At 36.3% G+C, this 20,274-nt stretch overlaps 5 protein-coding genes across 5 annotated transcripts; 4 read left to right on the forward strand and 1 right to left on the reverse strand.

The window, feature by feature from the left end:
* Positions 1-213: 213 nt before the first annotated feature.
* LOC120180941 (pentatricopeptide repeat-containing protein At3g09650, chloroplastic-like) lies at positions 214-2,760 on the forward strand. Its single transcript, XM_039186212.1, has one exon. The coding sequence runs from the start codon at positions 291-293 to the stop codon at positions 2,622-2,624; it is 2,334 nt and encodes a 777-aa protein (XP_039042143.1). The 5' UTR covers positions 214-290; the 3' UTR covers positions 2,625-2,760.
* An 896-nt stretch (positions 2,761-3,656) lies between these two features.
* LOC120180940 lies at positions 3,657-6,847 on the forward strand. Its single transcript, XM_039186211.1, has 2 exons — positions 3,657-3,870; positions 4,017-6,847. The coding sequence occupies exon 2, from the start codon at positions 4,028-4,030 to the stop codon at positions 6,614-6,616; it is 2,589 nt and encodes an 862-aa protein (XP_039042142.1). The 5' UTR covers positions 3,657-3,870; positions 4,017-4,027; the 3' UTR covers positions 6,617-6,847.
* A 1,227-nt stretch (positions 6,848-8,074) lies between these two features.
* LOC120180942 (40S ribosomal protein S23) lies at positions 8,075-9,553 on the reverse strand. The gene is made up of 4 exons (XM_039186213.1): positions 9,407-9,553; positions 8,710-8,865; positions 8,489-8,615; positions 8,075-8,406 (listed from the first exon to the last, which is right to left on the reverse strand). The coding sequence occupies exons 1-4, from the start codon at positions 9,409-9,411 to the stop codon at positions 8,266-8,268; spliced, it is 429 nt and encodes a 142-aa protein (XP_039042144.1). The 5' UTR covers positions 9,412-9,553; the 3' UTR covers positions 8,075-8,265.
* Positions 9,554-11,262: 1,709 nt separating this feature from the next.
* On the forward strand, positions 11,263-12,297 carry LOC120180848. The gene has a single exon (XM_039186138.1). The coding sequence runs from the start codon at positions 11,301-11,303 to the stop codon at positions 12,294-12,296; it is 996 nt and encodes a 331-aa protein (XP_039042069.1). The 5' UTR covers positions 11,263-11,300; the 3' UTR covers position 12,297.
* Positions 12,298-18,589: 6,292 nt separating this feature from the next.
* On the forward strand, positions 18,590-19,156 carry LOC120180913. The gene has a single exon (XM_039186185.1). The coding sequence runs from the start codon at positions 18,654-18,656 to the stop codon at positions 19,065-19,067; it is 414 nt and encodes a 137-aa protein (XP_039042116.1). The 5' UTR covers positions 18,590-18,653; the 3' UTR covers positions 19,068-19,156.
* The last annotated feature ends 1,118 nt before the right edge of the window (positions 19,157-20,274 follow it).

Genomic DNA, 20,274 nt, shown 5'->3' on the forward strand with positions numbered 1-20,274 from the left:
TGTTTTTTAATAGTTTGAGGACTAAAAAGGGTATTATCTTATAGTGAGAGGAACCATTGTGTAGTTTACCCTAAAATGAAATGAAATGGGTAATTTTAAGGAAATGAGATGATTAATTAGCAATAAAGCTAACTGTTAACGAGCGAGTAGTGGATAAAAGAAGAAAACATAATCCAGTCGACGTAGTACTCGTCTTCACCATCCAAAATCATTTTCATCTTCCTCCACCACTTGATATTCATATAATTGTTTCCCTCCTCCTTTTCCCTTCTCCCCCCAATGGACCAGCCATGTCTATGAATATTCCTTCTCCTCCCTCTCCCTCTCCCTCTCCCTCTTCTTCTTCTTCTTCCTCCTTTCCCTCCACTCTCCACTGGCTTTCTCCCCTTCCTCTGTCGCCTTCTTCTCCTCCTTCAACCACATCCACAACAACTTCCTCTAAGCCCACGCGTTCATTCTGCTTGCAAGCTACAGCCCACCAGCCAACTCAACCCGCCGCTACTGATTTATCTCTTCCCTCTAATAAAAACAGTAACGATGATCAAACCCTTCTCTCTCTCCTTCGCCAAAGGAAAACCGAACTAGCTTGGAGTCATTATTCCCAATCCTCTCACCTCCCGACCCCCACTTGCTTAAGTCGCTTAGTTGCTCAACTCTCTTACCAATCCACTCCTCAATCTCTATCACGCGCTCGTTCAATCATCACGCGCCTCCGCAATGAACGCCAGCTTCACCGACTCGACGCCAACTCCCTCGGCCTCCTGGCATCGACTTCTGCGAAATCCGGGCATACCCTTTACGCTTCTTCCCTCATCAAGTCTATGCTTCGCTCTGGTTACCTCCCCCACGTCAAAGCATGGAGCGCTGTCGTTTCGCGACTTTCCACTGAGTCACCCTCTGAGTCGATAAGCCTTTTTGATTCCGTGACTCGCCGCGTTAGACGTTTCGCGGATCCTTCAATTGTTGCTGATTCCAAACCTGACACGGCTGCATATAATGCTGTGCTTAACGCTTGTGCTAATTTGGGTGACAAAAGTAAGTTTCTGAAACTGTTCGATGAAATGCATGAATGGGGTGTTGAAGCTGATGTTTTGACTTATAATGTTATGATAAAGTTGTGTGCTAGAGCTGATAGGAAAGATTTGCTTGTGCTCGTATTGGAGAGGATTATTGAGAAGAGAATACGTTTTTGTATGACTACTCTGCATTCCCTCGTTGCTGCTTATGTTGGATTTGATGATCTTGAAACTGCTGAGAAAATTGTTCAAGCTATGAGGGAGGGAAGGAATGATCTTTGTAAGATTCTCCGAGATGCATTTTTGGAAGACCTAAAACGAGCTAAGGAAGATGATGATGATGACAACTACGACTATGATGTGGAGGATGACGATGAAGAGGAAGATACGAAAGATACAAAAGATTCAAGTCAAAACAAGATAGATGATATAGTGTTTGAGAAGTTGCTTCCTAATTCGATTGACCCGTGCAGTGAACCACCATTATTGCCGAAAGTATATGCACCGAATTCTAGGATTTATACGACACTAATGAAAGGTTATATGAAGGCAGGTAGAGTTACAGACACGGTGAAGACTTTAGAAGCAATGAGGCGTCAAGATGATAAAGCTAGTCATCCTGATAATGTTACATACACAACAGTTGTTTCCGCCTTTGTGAATGCCGGATTGATGGATAGAGCACGAGAAGTTCTAGCCGAAATGACCAGAATTCGTGTGCCAGCAAATCGGATTACTTACAATATTCTTCTCAAGGGTTATTGCCAGCAGTTGCAAATAGACAAGGCAAAGGAATTGCTAAGGGAGATGGCTGATGATGCAAGGATTAAGCCCGATGTGGTTTCATATAATATATTAATTGATGGTTGCATATTGATTGACGACAGTGCTGGCGCTCTTGCGTTTTTCAATGAGATGCGGGAGCAAGGAATCACTCCTACGAAGATCAGTTACACGACATTGATGAAAGCTTTCGCTTTATCAGGTCAACCGAAGTTAGCTAACAAGGTTTTTGACGAGATGCTTAGAGATCCACGGGTGAAAGTTGATTTGGTTGCATGGAATATGTTGGTGGAGGGATATTGTAGACTGGGACTGGTCGAAGAAGCTAAGAAAGTAATCCAAAGAATGAAGGAAAATGGATTTTACCCTAATGTTTCTACTTATGGTAGTCTAGCAAATGGGATTGCATTGGCTAGAAAACCAGGAGAAGCACTCTTGCTCTGGAAAGAGATAAAGGATAGGTGCGAGATGAAAAAGGAAGGCGAGAACCAACACTCCGATTCTCCTGCTCTTCCGCCGTCATTGAAACCAGATGAAGGTCTATTAGATGCTCTAGCTGATATATGTGTGAGGGCTGCTTTCTTCAAGAAGGCATTGGAAATTGTGGCTTGCATGGAAGAGAATGGCATACCACCAAACAAGACCAAATACAAGAAAATCTATGTGGAGATGCATTCGAGGATGTTTACTAGCAAGCATGCTTCACAAGCAAGGCAGGATCGGAGGGTCGAAAAGAAGAGAGCGGCCGAGGCATTCAAGTTCTGGTTGGGTTTGCCGAATTCTTATTATGGAAGCGAGTGGGATTATGGTTCTAATGGCAGATGATCATCATATTTATGCCTCTCTGGTTCAGAGCCAGTAAAAAAACGTCAACAATGTATACTTTTACTAATTTGTAACAAGGTTAGTGTTATGTAATGTAATTGTACTGTATATTACAAATGCAAAATATTCAGTCAAATTGTGCGTTTCATGTAATGAATTGAATGCCTTCTTCGCTGTGTGTGTTAATGCAGAAGAGATGTTGAATATAGAGACAAAAAGATTAGAAATCCCAAAATGCAGTATTACAGGAATAGAGAAGGGCCTCGGATGGGGGTGCAGGATTATTAATGAACTTAGTTTAATACAAATACTGTAAAAATGGAAGAGACTGAGAACATCATACCCATTGCCATTGCTAATATTATATTAATGAAGTTGTTGGTTGTTCGCCGTAGGTGGGTGGAGGATCGGCTCAGTGAAATAAATTGGTTATGAGTTGAAGTAAACTATAGGATGACGGGAGTAAACTGATGGCATAATGTTAAAAAAAAAATTTAAGGTTCGATTAAATAATTAGGTTGGCTCTTATTATATTTTTGGTATATTTCTGTTCTATAACGTTTCATTTTGAAGAAAAATAATTTATCTTTGGATGAAAATCATTAGTCATTTAACGGTAATCATTTTAATGTAGGGTTTTTTTACCTTAAAATGAGATGTTGGTGGTCACAATATAAAAAAAAAAAGAATATAGGTCAAAATAATTATTCAATCTAATATTTAGAGTTATTTTGTTTTAAAATAAAATGATTGAAGATTAAAATACTTTAAAAAAGAATAAGAGTTAAAATAAATATTTAGTCAAATCTTAACAGCATATTTTTACATTATACTTAAAGATAAATGTAAAGAATTAAATTTTTTAGATTTAGATTAAAATAATTAAATTAACAAAAATAAATTAATAACATTTTATTAATATTTTACTATTAAGAAAATAATAAAAAGGGATTACTTTATAATGTTTTTTTTAAATAAGATGATATTTTTATATTTTTTTCATGGTTAATAAAAAGGCGTCCGAATCCGCTGTTATTTTCATATTTTATCCATGTATTTTTTTTTTCTTCTCCTTTAAACAAAAGCGCTCCGATCTACGCCACGTCTCTTCCAGATGGTCGTACTTTGAAACTAAAACAGCAGTTCCGGTACACACACAAAACACGACTTCCATTTATATTCCTTACTACTCCTGAAACTAGGGCACCCCTCGTTTCTATACAGCTCCCGATTCAAGTAAACCACGGTACGCAGCTTTGTCTTTTGTTAATTTTACGTGTTTGCAAAATTAGGTATTCATCAGTACTTTATCTTTAGGGTTCACCAAAATTAGGATTTTGTAGTTTTTAGTGAAATAGAGTTTTGATTGTTGCTTTCTTATTTTGTGTTTAGGGTGCAGTTCAATGTCGAACAAAGTTCCTGAAGAAATTGACTTGAACTGTGATGCTGTTCCGGTTCACCAAGAAAACGAGAGAAGTGTTGTTAATGTTGGACAGCCTGCCTCTGGGTCGGCCACCTCCTGTTTAACCGAAACTGTGTTGGCTGCTGGGGTTGATGAGTTAGGGAAAGAAAGCAAGATTGAGAGTGTGAAGAGTCAAGGGATTGATTTGGAAGCTGATATTGGATCTTTAGGTGAAGCTATCGATGATAAAGTTAGTGCCGGGTTGAGTTCCGGTGGGGTTTCTTTGATGGGGGTTGATGGAGGAACTGGAGATGGAGATGGAGATGGAGATGGAAAGAGTGGTTCCATGGAAGACAAGAAACCCGTGGAGGACTCGTTGATAGAGAGGACTAGTGTCCGGTCGAGCTCACTTGCTGATAATACTGTTCATTCTGGTGATGGGGAGCCTCTTTCTTCAGCTGTTCAAAGTTCTTTACCTGATGAGAACCAGAAATTGAGTTCAAAGGAAAAGGAAGTATCTTCTGGTGGATTAGAAAGTTGTGATATGGAAATTTGCGCACCCGATAGTACCAAAAAGAATCAAACTACTGTGACCCAAGGTGAAAGGGATTCGCAGAATGCAGAAAACTCGAATCAAACTACAAGCAACTATGAGGATGGGTCATCTGATGTTGATACAAAACCTGAAGATGCAGAATTTTGTGTCTCTGATTTAGTGTGGGGTAAAGTAAGGAGTCATCCATGGTGGCCGGGGCAGATATTTGATAGTTCAGCTGCTACAGCAAAGGCAAAGAAGTATTTCAAAAAGGAAAGTTATTTGATTGCATATTATGGTGATCAGACATTTGCTTGGAATGAGGCATCTCAGATCAAACCTTTTAGGTCTCATTTCTCACATATGGCTAAGAAGAACAATATGGAAGAGTTTCACCATGCTGTGGGTTGTGCTCTGGATGAGGTTTCCAGACGGGTAGAGTTTAGTCTGGCCTGTTCTTGCATTTCCGAGGAAGCATATTCCCAGATTAAAACCGAGATAATTGTTAATGCTGGGATCCGGGAAGAATTTAGCAGACGAGATGGTGGGGATAGGTTTTCAAGTGCTTCTTCCTTTGACTCTTTGGAACTTGTTAAAACTATTAAAAAATTGGCTCAATCACCTTCTTGTACCGATATTGATAGAGTGCAATTCACAATATCAAAGGCGCAATTGTTAGCATTCCATCGTTGGAAGGGTTACTCTCAGCTACCGGAGTTTCAAAATCTTTGCGGATCATTGGAGACTGATGCTGAAATCCCTCTGTCTGAGGAAATGAAGAAATATAGCAAACTGATAAAAAATGAAGTTCCTAGTGTCAAAGTTGACAAAAGGGTGTACTCCGAAGAAGAGGAGCTAGACAGCCAAGACGGCTCATCTTCTAAACAAAAGAAAAACCTTACAGTTTCCGGGGAAAAGGAGAAAAGCTTGTCAGAGTTTATAGCTGAAAGGCGCTTGAGTTTGCAAAATGTTAAAAGGAAATTGAATAAAAATGGTGATGACATGCTAATATCTTCATCACCTGCTAAAAAGCTAAAGGCTGTTGACCCTGTGTGTAATGACTTGGCAATGAAACAGAATAAGAGTAATGTGTCAACAGCATCTGTAGATAAGCCTCTACAGTCTAAGCAAACTTTTGGAGTTGGAGCTAGCATTCTTAGGGTTGCAAGCCAACTGAATGGTTCAATATTTTCGACGCCATTACTAAAGCATTCTGATGGGAAATCTCAGAAGGCGACAGTTGGTAATAAAAGTAAAGGAAAATCTTCTTCTGGTAAATCACGAGGGAAGAAGGTTTCTCAAACAGATATCTCCTCCTCTGATAACATGCTTTCACAGCTTCACTTGGCTGCCACAGATCCCTTGAAAGGGTACAATTTCTTGGCCTCTATAATTTTTTTCTTTACTGAGTTGAGGAATTCAATTGCTATGGATATTAACAACTCTGAAATGTCTGAACAATCTTTGGAACAAGGAACTGATGCCATAGTGGGGGAGAAATCAACCAAGTTCAAGCTTACCGGGATGTCTGAGTTCACCTCAATCAAAGACTCTTCTTGTTCTGAAAGGATAATCCAATGCCTTCCTGAAGAGCAGTTAACAGTTGACAAGAACAACCAAACCATGGAGAAGGGTTTTTCGGTTGTTGAATCACACACAGCTGCTAAAGCATGTGCCAATGTGGATTCTGAACAGATGCATGCAACTGTAGATGAAAATCTTGGAATGGAAACAGAGGATCAATCTCCAACTTCTTTGATCCTAAAATTTTCAGACATAGATTCAGTTCCTGCAGTAGAAGAGCTGAATAAGATATTTAGCCGTTACGGTCCTTTGGTAACGAGAGGGACTGAAGTGTTCAGAAAGAGCATCCAGGCCAAGGTGGTTTTTAAAAGGCGAACAGATGCGGAAACAGCTTTCAGCAGTTCTGGAAAATACAGCATTTTCGGACCCTCACTCATTAGTTACCGCCTTAAGCGACTGGCTTCCACACCAAGTAAAGCTTCCCAAGGTGGTGGTAAGAAGAGCAGAGTGGATGAAACAAGTGGAGATTAAAATGCAACTTCATGGCTTGGATTCTAGTCAAGTTGATGTCGAGAGAGAGGTTAGCTTAAGCATTCACAGGTAAAGGATTGAACTTGTAAGTGCTATTGTTTTATGAGGTTATATTGTAACTTCATTTATGGTGGTAGGTTATATCAGTTGAAAATGATGGGATCAAACAGTTGGGCATAGCAATCAAATTGCTAGTGGAAGTGGGTTAATTTATGATTGGCCACTTTGTTATTTTTATTTGCACTAGGTAAGGTTTGAGATTCAAATTTCGATTTTTATGCATTCTTCTCTTATATACCTATCTATCTCTGTGTGGGAAGCATGGTTTCACTTTAATCTAAATTGTTGTTTTACGCATTTTAATATTTTCGCAATCCCAAATTGTATTTCATGCGTATATATTTTATAACTTTCATTTTTCATTTTACAATTCGGTTATTGCAAAACGATGAGCCTCATGGACGTTTCTTCCGAAGATGATTGCCTCATCCATTCGCCTTTCTGCGTTTCTATAAACCCCTTGATCCTCAGGTTTCTTATTAGTTTATGATTCTGTAAACATCCCATCGAAAAAAAAGTACATTTTTCTTTGCATCTTTTCTAATTATGTTTCACAATCGTGGTGACACGATCTCTGTCCTCTGGAAATCATTGGTGTTGAGTTTATTAGTGATGAGTAAAATTTGATTTGATTAAAAAATCGTCTTAATTTGATTCGATTCTTAATTTTATAAATTGATTGGATTAGAAAAAAGTTCAAATAAAATTTGAGTTATAACTCAAAATCTTTAGTAATTATTGAATATAATTCTAAACTCTGAATATATGTTTACATTCAAAAAATATAAAAAATATGATTATGAAAATTTATTTAAATTAAAATAATTTGTACATAATATTATAAATATTTATAATTGAACATAAACAAAAATTAGACAGCTACTCAAATTTCTTAAAATCCAATCGATTCGAAAAAATTCAAATAAGATTTAAATTATAAAATAAAACTCATTAATTCAAAATTTTGACTCCAACTGAATACTCATCTATAAAGATCATTTTCATGTTACGTTGATTTCTATAATGTTTCTTCTATACAAATTGTTTTGAAAAAACTAAATACATTACTTATACAACCTCAAAAGTTATACAATTAATAATAATTAATTTCAGAATCATTGGATACCTTTCTAGATTCTTAGGAATCATTGGACATTGACAATCTTCCTTAATAATACATCTCAGGCTCCTAGTTTCTAATCAACGAGACCACGAAAGAGAGTAAGTAATGAAAGCTTGGGACTTGTCCACGGTTGGTCATACTGAACTACCCATTTGGCCAAATAAGCCCAATCCTAACTAATTTCCGAACTTAGCTAGACTGGACAACAAGCAAAAAAAAGTTCTGGTACAATCTTAAGCAGTTCTATATATATAATGAATCTAAATCAAAGCTAGGAGAAGAAAGAACAGTTTGGAACTGCAATAAAGCAACAGATCCTTTTATGAAATGCAGACACCGAAGTTCAATACAAAGATAGCCATAAGATAACAAAAAGGAGCCGTACTGAAAAGCTACCATGCAATATATGCTCTCAGTTTTAAGTAGAACTACTAAAAGACCAAAGAAATCCACCACATTGCAAAAGTTAGGATCTGGGCTTCTCCTTTTTCTCTTTGAAGAGTGCCAAGAGGGAAACACCAGAGACCTTCACAACCTTGAATCGAACACCGGGAATATCACCAACTGCATGACCCTTTCGTCCAAATCCGGCAATCAACACCTCATCCTACATCAATAAATTATTGATCAGCAGAAGAGTACCACCAAAAACAATACTTAAATGATTTCGGTTGTATACTAATACTCACATTCTCTTCAATGTAGTTTAAGCAACCATCGTTTGGAACGAATGCAGCAATCTTCTTGCCATTCTTGATCAACTGAACTCTAGCACACTTTCTGATAGCAGAGTTTGGCTGCTTGGCCTCAATACCGCTGCAGGTTCCGAAGCCATCAGTAAACTTGCTTGAATTAGAGTTAAAAGAAAACATGAGAATGTAATTAAAAAAAGGATATAGAGTTGCATTACATCTTCTCAAGGACAATTCCCTTGGCATGGGAAGAACCAGCAAATGGCTTCTTCCATTCATTTCCAAGGTTAGACTTCTTGTATGCCTTATCAGCCCACCTCTGCCTCCGGCGGTGAGTCCTCAGCTTACGACCAGCTCCCATACCACGTGTTTTCCTACAAGATTACATAATTAGCCATAAATTAATGATTTTATATTATACTTTCTAATTATCATTTAAAGTATAATTTCAAACAAGCTTTGTTCAATAGTATTTCTCTGGGATTCTCCTAAATCTATAAACAATAGAAAGAAACAGGTATTTTCTTCATGTAATAAGTTAATGTCACTTCTCACAAAAGAAACCAGAAACCCAAATTTATATTCAAATCAAACACTTAAAGTTTAGTTCTATAAACCCTAAAACAGAAATCAAGTTTCAAACTTTCAGAATATATAAAATTAAAGGCAGGACCTGCAAAAAATACATATTTCCCCCCCCCATCTAATTCAACACTCACACCAAACAAATAAAAGAATCAGCAAAAGACTTAAAGATCCAAAACCCACATTTTAGAAACTAAAAATTCTCACAAAGAACCATTCCTTTCATTGAAGAAGCAAGAATAGCTTAGACACTTTAAAAATGGAACATAAGCAGGTGAAGAGAAAACAAAGCAACCCATTTGAGGTGGAAGTAATAACAAGAAAACATACCCCATGTTGGTCGAGAGAGGTTGTTCCGACTGGAATGAAGGATTAGAGAGATTTGGAGGCAACGACAACAAATAAGTAGCAGCAGCAGCGAAATTTAAACCTAGAAGACTGAAAACCCTAGAAATGATGCGGTTGTAACTGGGCTACTGTATTGTCTTTCGTCTTCTTGTCGTAAGCCCAAACGAATGGGGCTTATAGATTATAATTGTAGCTCCGTTTTTTATTAGCTAAATTAAAATATAATAATATTTGTTTATTTTTAATTAACCTAATAAATAAATTTGACACCTTAGAATTAGAATTAGGACAAAAACAAAATTTTATGTTAGGTTCAAAATTATAAGATTTTAAGAGTCAATTTTTTTTGTTAATTTAATAAACAAATTAATACAAATAGAGATGTGTGTAGTTCATTTATGTTTATGAACAAGCTAATTTATTGGCTCATTTATAAGTTCATTTATGAAATTTATTTACCCGTTTTTCAAAATTTTTTTATTTTTATATTTTAAATATTGGTGAAGGTAGAGACCAATTAAACACATGATGAATTTTAGAGTTCAAAATTTGAAGCCTAAAAAGTTCTAAAATTCTTAAGGACTAAGGATATCATTTCACCAATTTTCTAAACATATAAACAAATGCGTTCACAAGCAAATGTTAACCAATCATGTTCACGAATTTTATGAAATTTATTTACCCGTTTTTCAAAATTTTTTTATTTTATATTTTAAATATTGGTGAAGGTAGAGACCAATTAAACACATGATGAATTTAGAGTTCAAAATTTGAAGCCTAAAAAGTTCTAAAATTCTTAAGGACTAAGGATATCATTTCACCAATTTTCTAAACATATAAACAAATGCGTTCACAAGCAAATGTTAACCAATCATGTTCACGAATATTAAATAAAATGTAAAGAACTGAAATAATATTTAATTTTTAAATTTATATTAAGGCTTAAGGATCATTGTTTCCCCTATAGTAAATCTAATTTATCAATTTAGTCCCTATCATTTTTATGCATCAATTTAGCCCTCGAAGTTGTTTAGAGTATTCATCTTAACCCTTGAAGCATGTTGACCATTCTGACTAACAAAACTATGAGGCTTTTTCATATGTAGATTAAGTGATTAGGTTAAAATGTTTTTATTAAACACAGTGATTAGAACAAATTCCTAAAAAAATATTATTTATTTAAGTGAGATTAAGAGATTATGTCAAATTTTTAGAGATTTTTTCTAACCGTTATATTTAGTAAATATTTTATTTTTTTAATACATGTCACATCATCATCAAGTCATGTTTGTAATATTGACTGATTTGAAAATTATTGGTGTTGATAAACGCAGAAGACTAACGAACTATTAGTCAAAATGGACTTTGAGGACTAAGATAAATACCCTAAATAACTTTGAAGACTAAATTGATATTAAAAAAACAATGAGAGCGAAATTAATAAATCAGATTTACTACAAACACATCAATGACCCTTAAATCTTATATTAATTTGTTTTTATTAATTTTTGCCGATAGTATCTAATAAAGACAATCTATAATTTTAATGTGTTTGCACAAATTTCGAATGTGTCTAATACCATTATTGTTTTTGAAAAAAGATTTGTTTACTAATTTAAGCAATTATTAGTTATTTTTTATTATTAATATCTCCACTTTTATAAATTCAAACGAACTTCAAAATCCATTTCCTACGCCACCTTTCATAGATTTTTTCTTGGAAAATTTTGATTAAATAGGATGTACTATTATTTACCAAAATGTTGAAATTGACTTTGTTTCTTAGATATAAGAGACGCAGTTTGATATTCTTCTCATCACCATTGTCATCTTCTTCCATCTCTCCATTTTCTCATTCTCTGCAACTCAAAGCACAATGGATAAAGAGCAAGAAGAGATGCAATTCGTTGGGTGCTTCGGCATCTTCGCTGAATCATACAAAGCCATCTTTGCATGGAGAAAAATCTTCAGCAAAATCACTTTGTCTTTAATCCTGCCCTTATCGTTCATATACCTTGTTCACATGGAAGTCTCGAATCTCTTCTTCAGGGCAATCATCTACGACGAAATAGAACTCCACCGTACTCGATCGGGAACTCCCAGATACGAGAAACTTTCCGACCTTATCTCCGACGAGTGGGTTTACTTTTGGCTTTTCAAAGCCGCTTATTTTACGCTGTATTTCATCTTTTCGCTTATTTCAACCGCTGCCGTCGTCTACACCGTCGCCTGCATATATACAGATCGGGAACTCACGTTCGAAAACGTCATCAACATCGTTCCCAAGGTCTGGAAGCGGCTGATGGTTACTTTCTTATGCATTTTCATCGCCATGTTTTTGTACCACGTCTTGGCCGTCTTGTTCATTTTAGCCATTTCGATCAGCGGAGGAAGAGATTTGGGTTTTGTTTTGTTCATTATTTTCGCCGCCGTGTACGTGGTGGGGATTTTGTATTTGACCGTAATCTGGCACTTGGCTAGCGTTGTTTCCGTTTTAGAAGAGGCCTACGGTTTCAACGCCATGGTGAAGGGCAAAAACCTGATAAAGGGAAACATAATGGTGGCGGTCGTCATTTTTCTTATACTCGGAATCGCCGCCGGCGTCGTCCAGTTTGCATTTCAGAGGTTGGTGCTGCAAGGGAGCAACTCCGACATGTGTGGTAGGGTTGTGTATGCGATAATTTGTTTGTTTTTGCATTCTATGTTGAGTCTGTTTGGATTAGTTATACAGACAGTGATTTACTTTGTCTGCAAATCTTACCACCATGAGAACATCGATAAATCTGCCTTGTCGGATCACCTGGAAGCTTACCTGGGGGAGTATGTTCCGTTGATGGCCAAGGACGTTCAATTAGAGCAATTTGATGTTTGATTTGAATTAAAACAACGTGTGAATGCTTGTAAATTGTAGTTTCTTCTGTTTATATTCATTTTGATAAATGGTGTTTTTTTAACTAATCCACGTATGTGATTCTAGATGAAAGTACTATGTAATAAATCAATTTGTTATTTATATAAACTTTTACATTTGATGCATTATGCATTTGTTATACCTTTATAGATATTTTCGATAAATATTCTTCAAAAATTATATTTTTATTTCTGAATTTAATGATTACAATCTCACTTACAATAATTTTACGTAATCTATTAAAGTAAAATTCAAGATTTGACAATAATGTTTGTCGGAAAAGTCAAGAAAATCATGTTGGCTTTCGGTGATTAAATGCACCGAACGGTGCATTATTGCTTGTTGAAAATAGTTTTTAGCTTAATTACATTTTAGCCATTGCATACTTTAGAGTATTTATAAGATTAGTCCCTAAACTTCAACCATAAATACCCTAGCTCATTTAGCTTCAAAATCATCCCAAAAATCATTTCTTTCTCCCATTACTAGAGAGATTTCTTGTGAGTAATGAGTGTTTTGTAAACACGTGTAAATTTTCTCTCTTAGTAAAAGATCTGCAGCAGTCCGAAAACGTAAGCAAATTGGCTGAACTCCGTTATCAATTTCAGGTATTATTTTTCCGCTTTTATTTCGCATTCTCACTAATCTAGTTATAGGGAAATTACTCGTACTCGTTTTATTTCCCAACAACTAGTAATCAGAGCTTTTGGTTGTGAATTTTGTCAATTTTTTACGAGGTTACTATTCATTACTATTCACGTGAATAATAAAAAAAATTTGTCGGCAATACGAATTTGTCGACGGAGGTATTCTAATACACGATGATTCGCAAGAATTGTCAGAAACGATCCAAACGAAGCCAGATTCGAGTGGGAGCGATGGCTGCAGACGAAGAGAAAGTGAAAATTGAAAAGTTCGATGGTGCGCACTTTGGCTTTTGGAAGATGCAGATTGAAGATTTTCTGTACCAGAAAAATCTATATCAACCTCTCTTAGGAAAGTAACTAGAGGGCATGAAAAATGAAGACTGGGCTCTTCTTGACAGATAAGCCCTCGGAGTTATCCGACTGACGTTATCCCTCAATGTTGCTTTCAACATAGCAAAGGAAAAGACCACGACGGGTCTTATGGCGGCTCTCTCCAGTATGTATGAGAAGTCATCGGCCTCAGACAAAGTTCACTTGATGAGGCGATTATTCAATTTACGGATGACAGAAGGGGCATCAGTGGCTTAACACCTGAATGAACTCAACACAATCACAATCCAGTTGAGTTCCATGGAAATTGAATTTGATGATGAAGTTTGAGCTTTAATTCTCTTATCATCTCTACCAGACAGTTGGAATGCTACTGTTACAGCAGTCAACAGCTCGTCGGGAAAAATCAAATTAAAATTCGACGATGTTCGGGATCTGGTATTGAGTGAAGAAATTCGACGGATAGAATCGAGTGAAGCATCAACCTCATCAGCCTTGCACACGGAGTCTAGAGGGAGAAATTCAGAAAGAAATTCAAATCGTGGAAGATCCAAATCCAGAAGGGGAAAATCAAGAACGGGAAAGAAATATTTTACCTGTTATAATTGTGGCAAGAAGGGTCACTTTAAAAGAGATTGTCGAGCACTGAAGAAAGATACCAGCGCACAAGAGTCTGTCAACATGACAGAAGAGACATGTGATGCCATGATTATAAGCGTCAACAATCCGATTGAATCATGGATCTTAGATTCAAGGGCATCTTTCCACTCCACCCCATGCCAAGAAATCATGGAGAACTATATCAGTGGTGATTTGGAAGGGTTCATCTAGCTGATGATGAAACCTTAAAGATCGTCGGAAAAGGAGACATCTGATTAAAGTTGCCAAACCAGACCACATGGATGCTGAAGGGAGTGAGACATATTCCTGACCTCAAAAGAAATTTTATTTATGTAGGACAGCTTGATGGAGAAGGATATATCACAACATTTTCAGGCTGTGAATGGAAGATTACCAAAGGAGCACTCGTCATTGCTCGTGGTAAGAAGACTGATACTCTCTATGTAACATCAAATTTAGAGAATATTATTGCTGCAGCAGATGCTGATGGAAAATCAAACCTATGGCACCAAAGGCTTGGTCATATGAGCGAGAAAGGGATGGAGACACTTTTGTCAAAAAGGAAGTTGTTGGATCTAAAGAGTGTAGATGTCGGACTATGCGAGGATTGCATCTTTGGCAAACAAAATAAAGTCAGTTTTGTAAAGATTGGAAAGACACCCAAGGCAGAAAAGTTAGAGTTGGTTAACATTGATGTATGGGGATCATCTCCAGTTCCATCTTTTGCAGGCTCAGTATATTATGTCACCTTCATCGATGATTCTACGAGGAAGGTGTGGGTTTATTTTCTGAAGAAGAAATCAGAAGTCTTTGATACCTTCAGAAAATGGAAGGCCATAGTGGAAAATAAGACTGATTTGAAAGTCAAGCGGTTGAGGTATGACAATGGAGGAGAGTACAGAAAGAACATATTCAGAGAATTTTGCGCAAACAATGGGATCAAGATAGAGACAACAGTTCCCATGACACCGCAACAGAATGGCGTAGCAGAGAGCATGAACATAACTCTGAATGAACGTGCCAGAAGCATGAGGATACATGCCGGATTGCCCAAATTTCTATGGGCTGAAGCTATCAATACTGCAACTTACCTGATCAACCGTGGGCCCTCAGTTCCCTTGGATGGTGTAATACCAGAGGAATTTTGGAGCAAGAAAGAAATAAACCTTTCACACTTAAGAGTGTTTGTTTGTATTTCTTATGTACACATAAACTCTGCTGAAAGAAGCAAACTTGATGCCAAGTCCAACAAATGTGTCTTTGTTGGTTATGGTGGTGATGAGTTCGGTTACCGGTTTTGGGACTACGAAAATCGGAAGATTATCAGAAGCAGAGATTTCATTTTCAATGAGAATGTGATTACAAAGACAGGTCAACCATAGAATCAAGTAGCTCCAATACCAAAGCTGAAACAAAGGAATTTACTGAGTTCGAGGAGATTTCTGGAAATGATGTTCAGATCAGTCCTGAAGTAGTTCAATAAGAACCAGACACACCACAACTAAGACGCTCCTCCAGAATTCCTAAACCAACCCAGCGTTATTCACCTTCTTTGCACTACTTGTTGCTGACTGACAATGGTGAACCAGAGTGCTATGATGAAGCAATGCAGGTGGAGGATTTAGTCAAGTGAGAGTCTTCCATGAAAGATGAGATGGACTCGCTTATGTCATATCAGACATGGGAATTAGTTGAATTACCACCAGGCAAGAAATCGCTCCACAACAAGTGGATTTACAAGATCAAAGAATAGCATGATGGGAGAAAATGCTACAAAGCAAGATTGGTTGTCAAAGGTTTTCAGCAAAAAGAAGGTATTGACTACAATGAAATTTTCTCTCCAGTCGTAAAATTGTCTACAATCAGACTGTTGTTGAAAATTGTAGCTGCAGAGAATTTACATCTTGAGCAGTTAGATGTGAAGACAGTTTTCCTTCATGGTGATTTGGAGGAAGAAATCTATATGAGGCAGCCAGAAGGCTTAATAGAGGCAGACAAGAAAAACCTGGTATACAGGTTGAAGAAGAGCTTGTATGGTTTAAAACAAGCTCATAGACAGTGGTACAAGAAGTTCGATAGCTTCATGAGTAGCAGTGGTTTTACCAGATGCCAAACAGATCATTGTTGCTACATCAAGAGGTTTGACAATAGCTTCATTATTTTATTGCTGTACGTTGATGACATGCTCGTTGCAGTCTCAGACATGCAAGAGATTATAAACTTGAAGCAAAAATTGTCGAAGCAGTTTGCTATGAAGGATCTGGGCGCTGCAAAGTAGATTCTTGGGATGAGGATTAAGAGAGACACAAATTCGGGGACTTTGATGTTATCACAGGCTGAGTACATCAACAAAGTACTTTCCAGGTTCAACATGCAAGATGCTAAACCAATAAGTACACCTTTAGGTGTTCATTTTAGACTCTCCAAAGAACAGTCGCCAAAGACGGAGGAAGAACGTGCACACATGGTAAAGGTGTCGTATGCCTCAACATTTGGAAGTCTGATGTATGCCATGGTTTGTACTAGACCAGATATTGCTTATGCAGTAGGAGTTGTTAGTAGGTACATGAATAATTCGGGCAAGGTACATTGGGAAGCAGTCAAATGGATCATCAGATATCTGCGGGGTACTACAAACAAAACACTTTGTTTCAAAAGTGGAGATACAATACTGACAGGCTATGTAGATGCTGACTTAGCCAGAAATGTTGACATCAGAATGAGCACTACAGGGTATGTCTATACTCTAGGAGGTACTGCAGTGAGTTGGGTTTCTCAACTAAAAAAGATAGTTGCTCTCTCCACAACTGAAGCAGAATATGTTGTTGTTACAGAAGCCAGCAAGGAGATGGTTTGGCTCCAAAGTTTCTTGGAAGAGTTAGGCAAGAAACAAGAAAACAATGTCTTGTATTGCGATAGTCAAAGTGATATCCATCTAGCAAAGAATCCGTCTTTTCATTCCAGGATGAAGCACATACAATTGAGATATCATTTTATCCGATCTCTTCTGGAAGACGGGATTTTGAAACTTGAAAAGATTAGTGGAACTCAAAATCCGGCAGACATGTTGACAAAGACGGTGACTACAGACAAACTGAAGTTGTGTTCAACTTCAGTTGGCACGCTAGAGTAACAAGACCATAAATATTGCTGCAGTGATCGAGGTGTGAAAACAAATTAAAATCAATCTTCAAGTGGGAGATTGTTGGAAAAGTAAAGAAAATCTTGTTGAAAATGGTTTTTGGCTTACTTACATTTTAGCCATTGCACACTTTAAGGTATTTACAAGATTAGTCCCTAAGCTTCAACTCTAAATACCCTAGCTCATTTAGCTTCAAAATCATCCCAAAAATAATTTCTTTCTCCCATTACTAGAGATATTTCTTGTGAGTAGTGAGTGTTTTGTAAACACCTGTAAATTTTCTCTCTTAGTAAAAGATTTGCAGCAGTCTGGAGACGTAAGCAAATTGGTTAAACTCCGTTATCAATTTCGGGTATTATTTTTCCGCTTTTATTTCGCATTCTCACTAATCTGGTTATAGGGAAATTACTCGTACTCGTTTTATTTCCCAAAAATGTCTATTTGGCTTGTTTACTTATAAATAATTATAATGACTCTATACATAACACCATTAGCTTAGACTATTAAAAATATTCGTACGCCACAACCGAGAAGAAGATTTTAACCACTTCCTTCTTCTTCACTATCGTTTTCCCTTATTTCTTCATCTCTCTCGTAGAGAAACATCTCTCAACAATCATATCCTTACCGACCACAATTATCTACCCAAATTAAAAAGAGGTGATTGAATCACCAATGCCGTTAAGATCAATTTATTCCCATTAGCATATGTGTAATATTTTTGTACACCAATAATAAATTTATGAAATCAAATAATTACTTTTACTAAAAATAAACAATGAAATTCTTTAATGAATTATTATAATTTAATTTATTAATTGTTTATAAATTCATAGAATATTCTATGAATAGATCAAATATAGTGTTTTATATAAAACAATCTAATATTTATTATCGTGGAAAAGATAGTCAAAAGAGATGATTAAAGAAAGGTTCACTTTCTTTGAATATTTGACGATTTTGATTTTCTCTATTCTATTCACTTCTTGAACATTACAACGCAAAGCCCATTGATTCTTCCTAGCTGGATAATAAATTTCAAATTTAAGTCAACTTTTTAATAATTTATTAATTTTTTAAATAATTTACGATGATTATAAAATAATATTTGTATAAATTTTTCTTATTTATTGTCAACACATATATTTTACAAATATAATTACTCAAATTCATATTTGTAAAAGAATAATATTTTATTTTACTAACGACAACGGATACACTTTACAAGTATAATTACTCAAATTCAGATTCTTAAAAAAATAATATTTAATTTTACCAAGACTATTTAATAAGTTTTATTTTACTAATAATTTTCTTCGAAGAATATACCCCTTTCTTTCACCAATTGATTCGTTCTACACGTTTTCAGCCCACTGGACGGTTCAAACCGAAAGGCAACACTTAATCTTTGTACAAACAAAACCCATGCCAAAAGGTTGATGGCCTACGGATCTCAACTATAATAATGTTTAACATCCAATTTTTCTAATCAATAAATTCCTAAACCATTTTCTTTGTATTACCTAAAATTTTCAGAGACACTTTTGATCTTGAGAAGCCAACTAAAGAGCTGAAAGGATGAGTGTGGAAGTGTTGGACAGTGCCACCATCGTTAGCTTCGTCGAAGATGAAGAAGCGTTCAATGTCACAATACTGAACCGGTTCGCTCACCTGGACGCCGACCATGACGGGCTACTGTCTTACGCGGAGCTGTTGAAGGAATTGCAGAGCTTGAGGGTGTTTGAGACTCATTTCGGCATCGACGTTAAGATGGACCCGAATGAGCTGGCTCATGTTTACGAGTCAATGTTTGTGCAGTTCGATCATGACTCGAACGGGACGGTGGATTTGGAGGAGTTCAAGTCGGAGACAAAGCGAATGATGCTTGCTATGGCGAACGGGATGGGGTTCTTGCCGGTTCAAATGGTGTTGGAAGAAGGCAGCTTCTTGAAGATTGCTGCGGAGCATGAATCTGCTAAACTTGCTGCTTGAATTCTCTTCATTTCCAAACATCTAAATCCTTATCTGTTACAATAACTGATATTTTGTTTTTGTTTTTCATTTGTTTCCAACATTTCCCATGTTTTAGAATAGGATCTAATAGAGTATCAGAGTTTGTGTTTGAATCACGTTAATTAATTTGATTTCCAATCTTTAAACTGTTTGTAGGATTGTTGTTTACAATTTTACTCTTGATTTTGTTTAGCCCAACCATAAGCTAACTCATTGAGGCTTGGGATTACTTTGGATGATATAAAGCCTTGCCTCATATTTTCATCGATCTATTGAAGCCTATAGATATATAGTTCTTTGTCATAGCTTTACCACGACATTCTTTACTGGTTAGAACTGATTCTTTAGCTAATCCAAGCCGTTTAATCAACATTTGAACTTCACTTACATCTTTGTCTTATTATATTTTACAATCTCCTTTATACACTCCAATTTCCATCATTCCATATTCTTTTGTTTTCAATTTACTTTGATTACAACTCGTTCATTTTTAATCCCAACCGTGATGATTTAAGTCAAATTATATTACTTGTTCGACCTGTATATTTACACTAATTACATGCATATCATAGGCAACACTAGTCTAATAACTTGTATTATTTTATAGAACTAAAGCACGACCCCATGAGTCAATCTCAACTGGACTTATCAGTCCTTGATTCATCAAACTAAGACCCTGGTTTTGTCCCATATTTGAAACCGTTCCTTGAGCAAGATTAACTGACATTATACTCTGGCTCAACAAATCATGTTGTCGAGTCTTAGTATCAAGTTTATAAGGCTGTTAACTTGAGGTTCTGACTGCTACTACTGGTTCATACAAAGTATTGCTAGCATATGAATTGTCTCGGTCAATGGATGTCCACAAGTAGCTAGGCAATCACATATAGCATGTATTTCTGCAAGATACTCACGCATGGATTGATCCCTTTTTAGAAGACTCTTTAAGGAGCAATGAAGATAGACCTAGTTGTTGAGTAGGTTAAAAATATGAGTTGCAGGTTATCCAAGATTTCAAAAGCTGACTTACATCGAATTAAATTCGACAAAATCAATGGATGAAAGAAGCCATGATGCAAGAGAATTATCTTCTTGTTTATACCACAAATATTTATCATTAACTTCTTTATTACCTTCACTATCTGTAACAAACTATGAGGGAAATTATAGAGATTAAGAAGATATA

Source organism: Hibiscus syriacus, unplaced genomic scaffold (assembly GCF_006381635.1).
Source record: "Hibiscus syriacus cultivar Baekdansim isolate YM2019G1 unplaced genomic scaffold, ASM638163v2 tig00112503_pilon, whole genome shotgun sequence".
NCBI classification, from domain to species: domain Eukaryota; kingdom Viridiplantae; phylum Streptophyta; class Magnoliopsida; order Malvales; family Malvaceae; genus Hibiscus; species Hibiscus syriacus.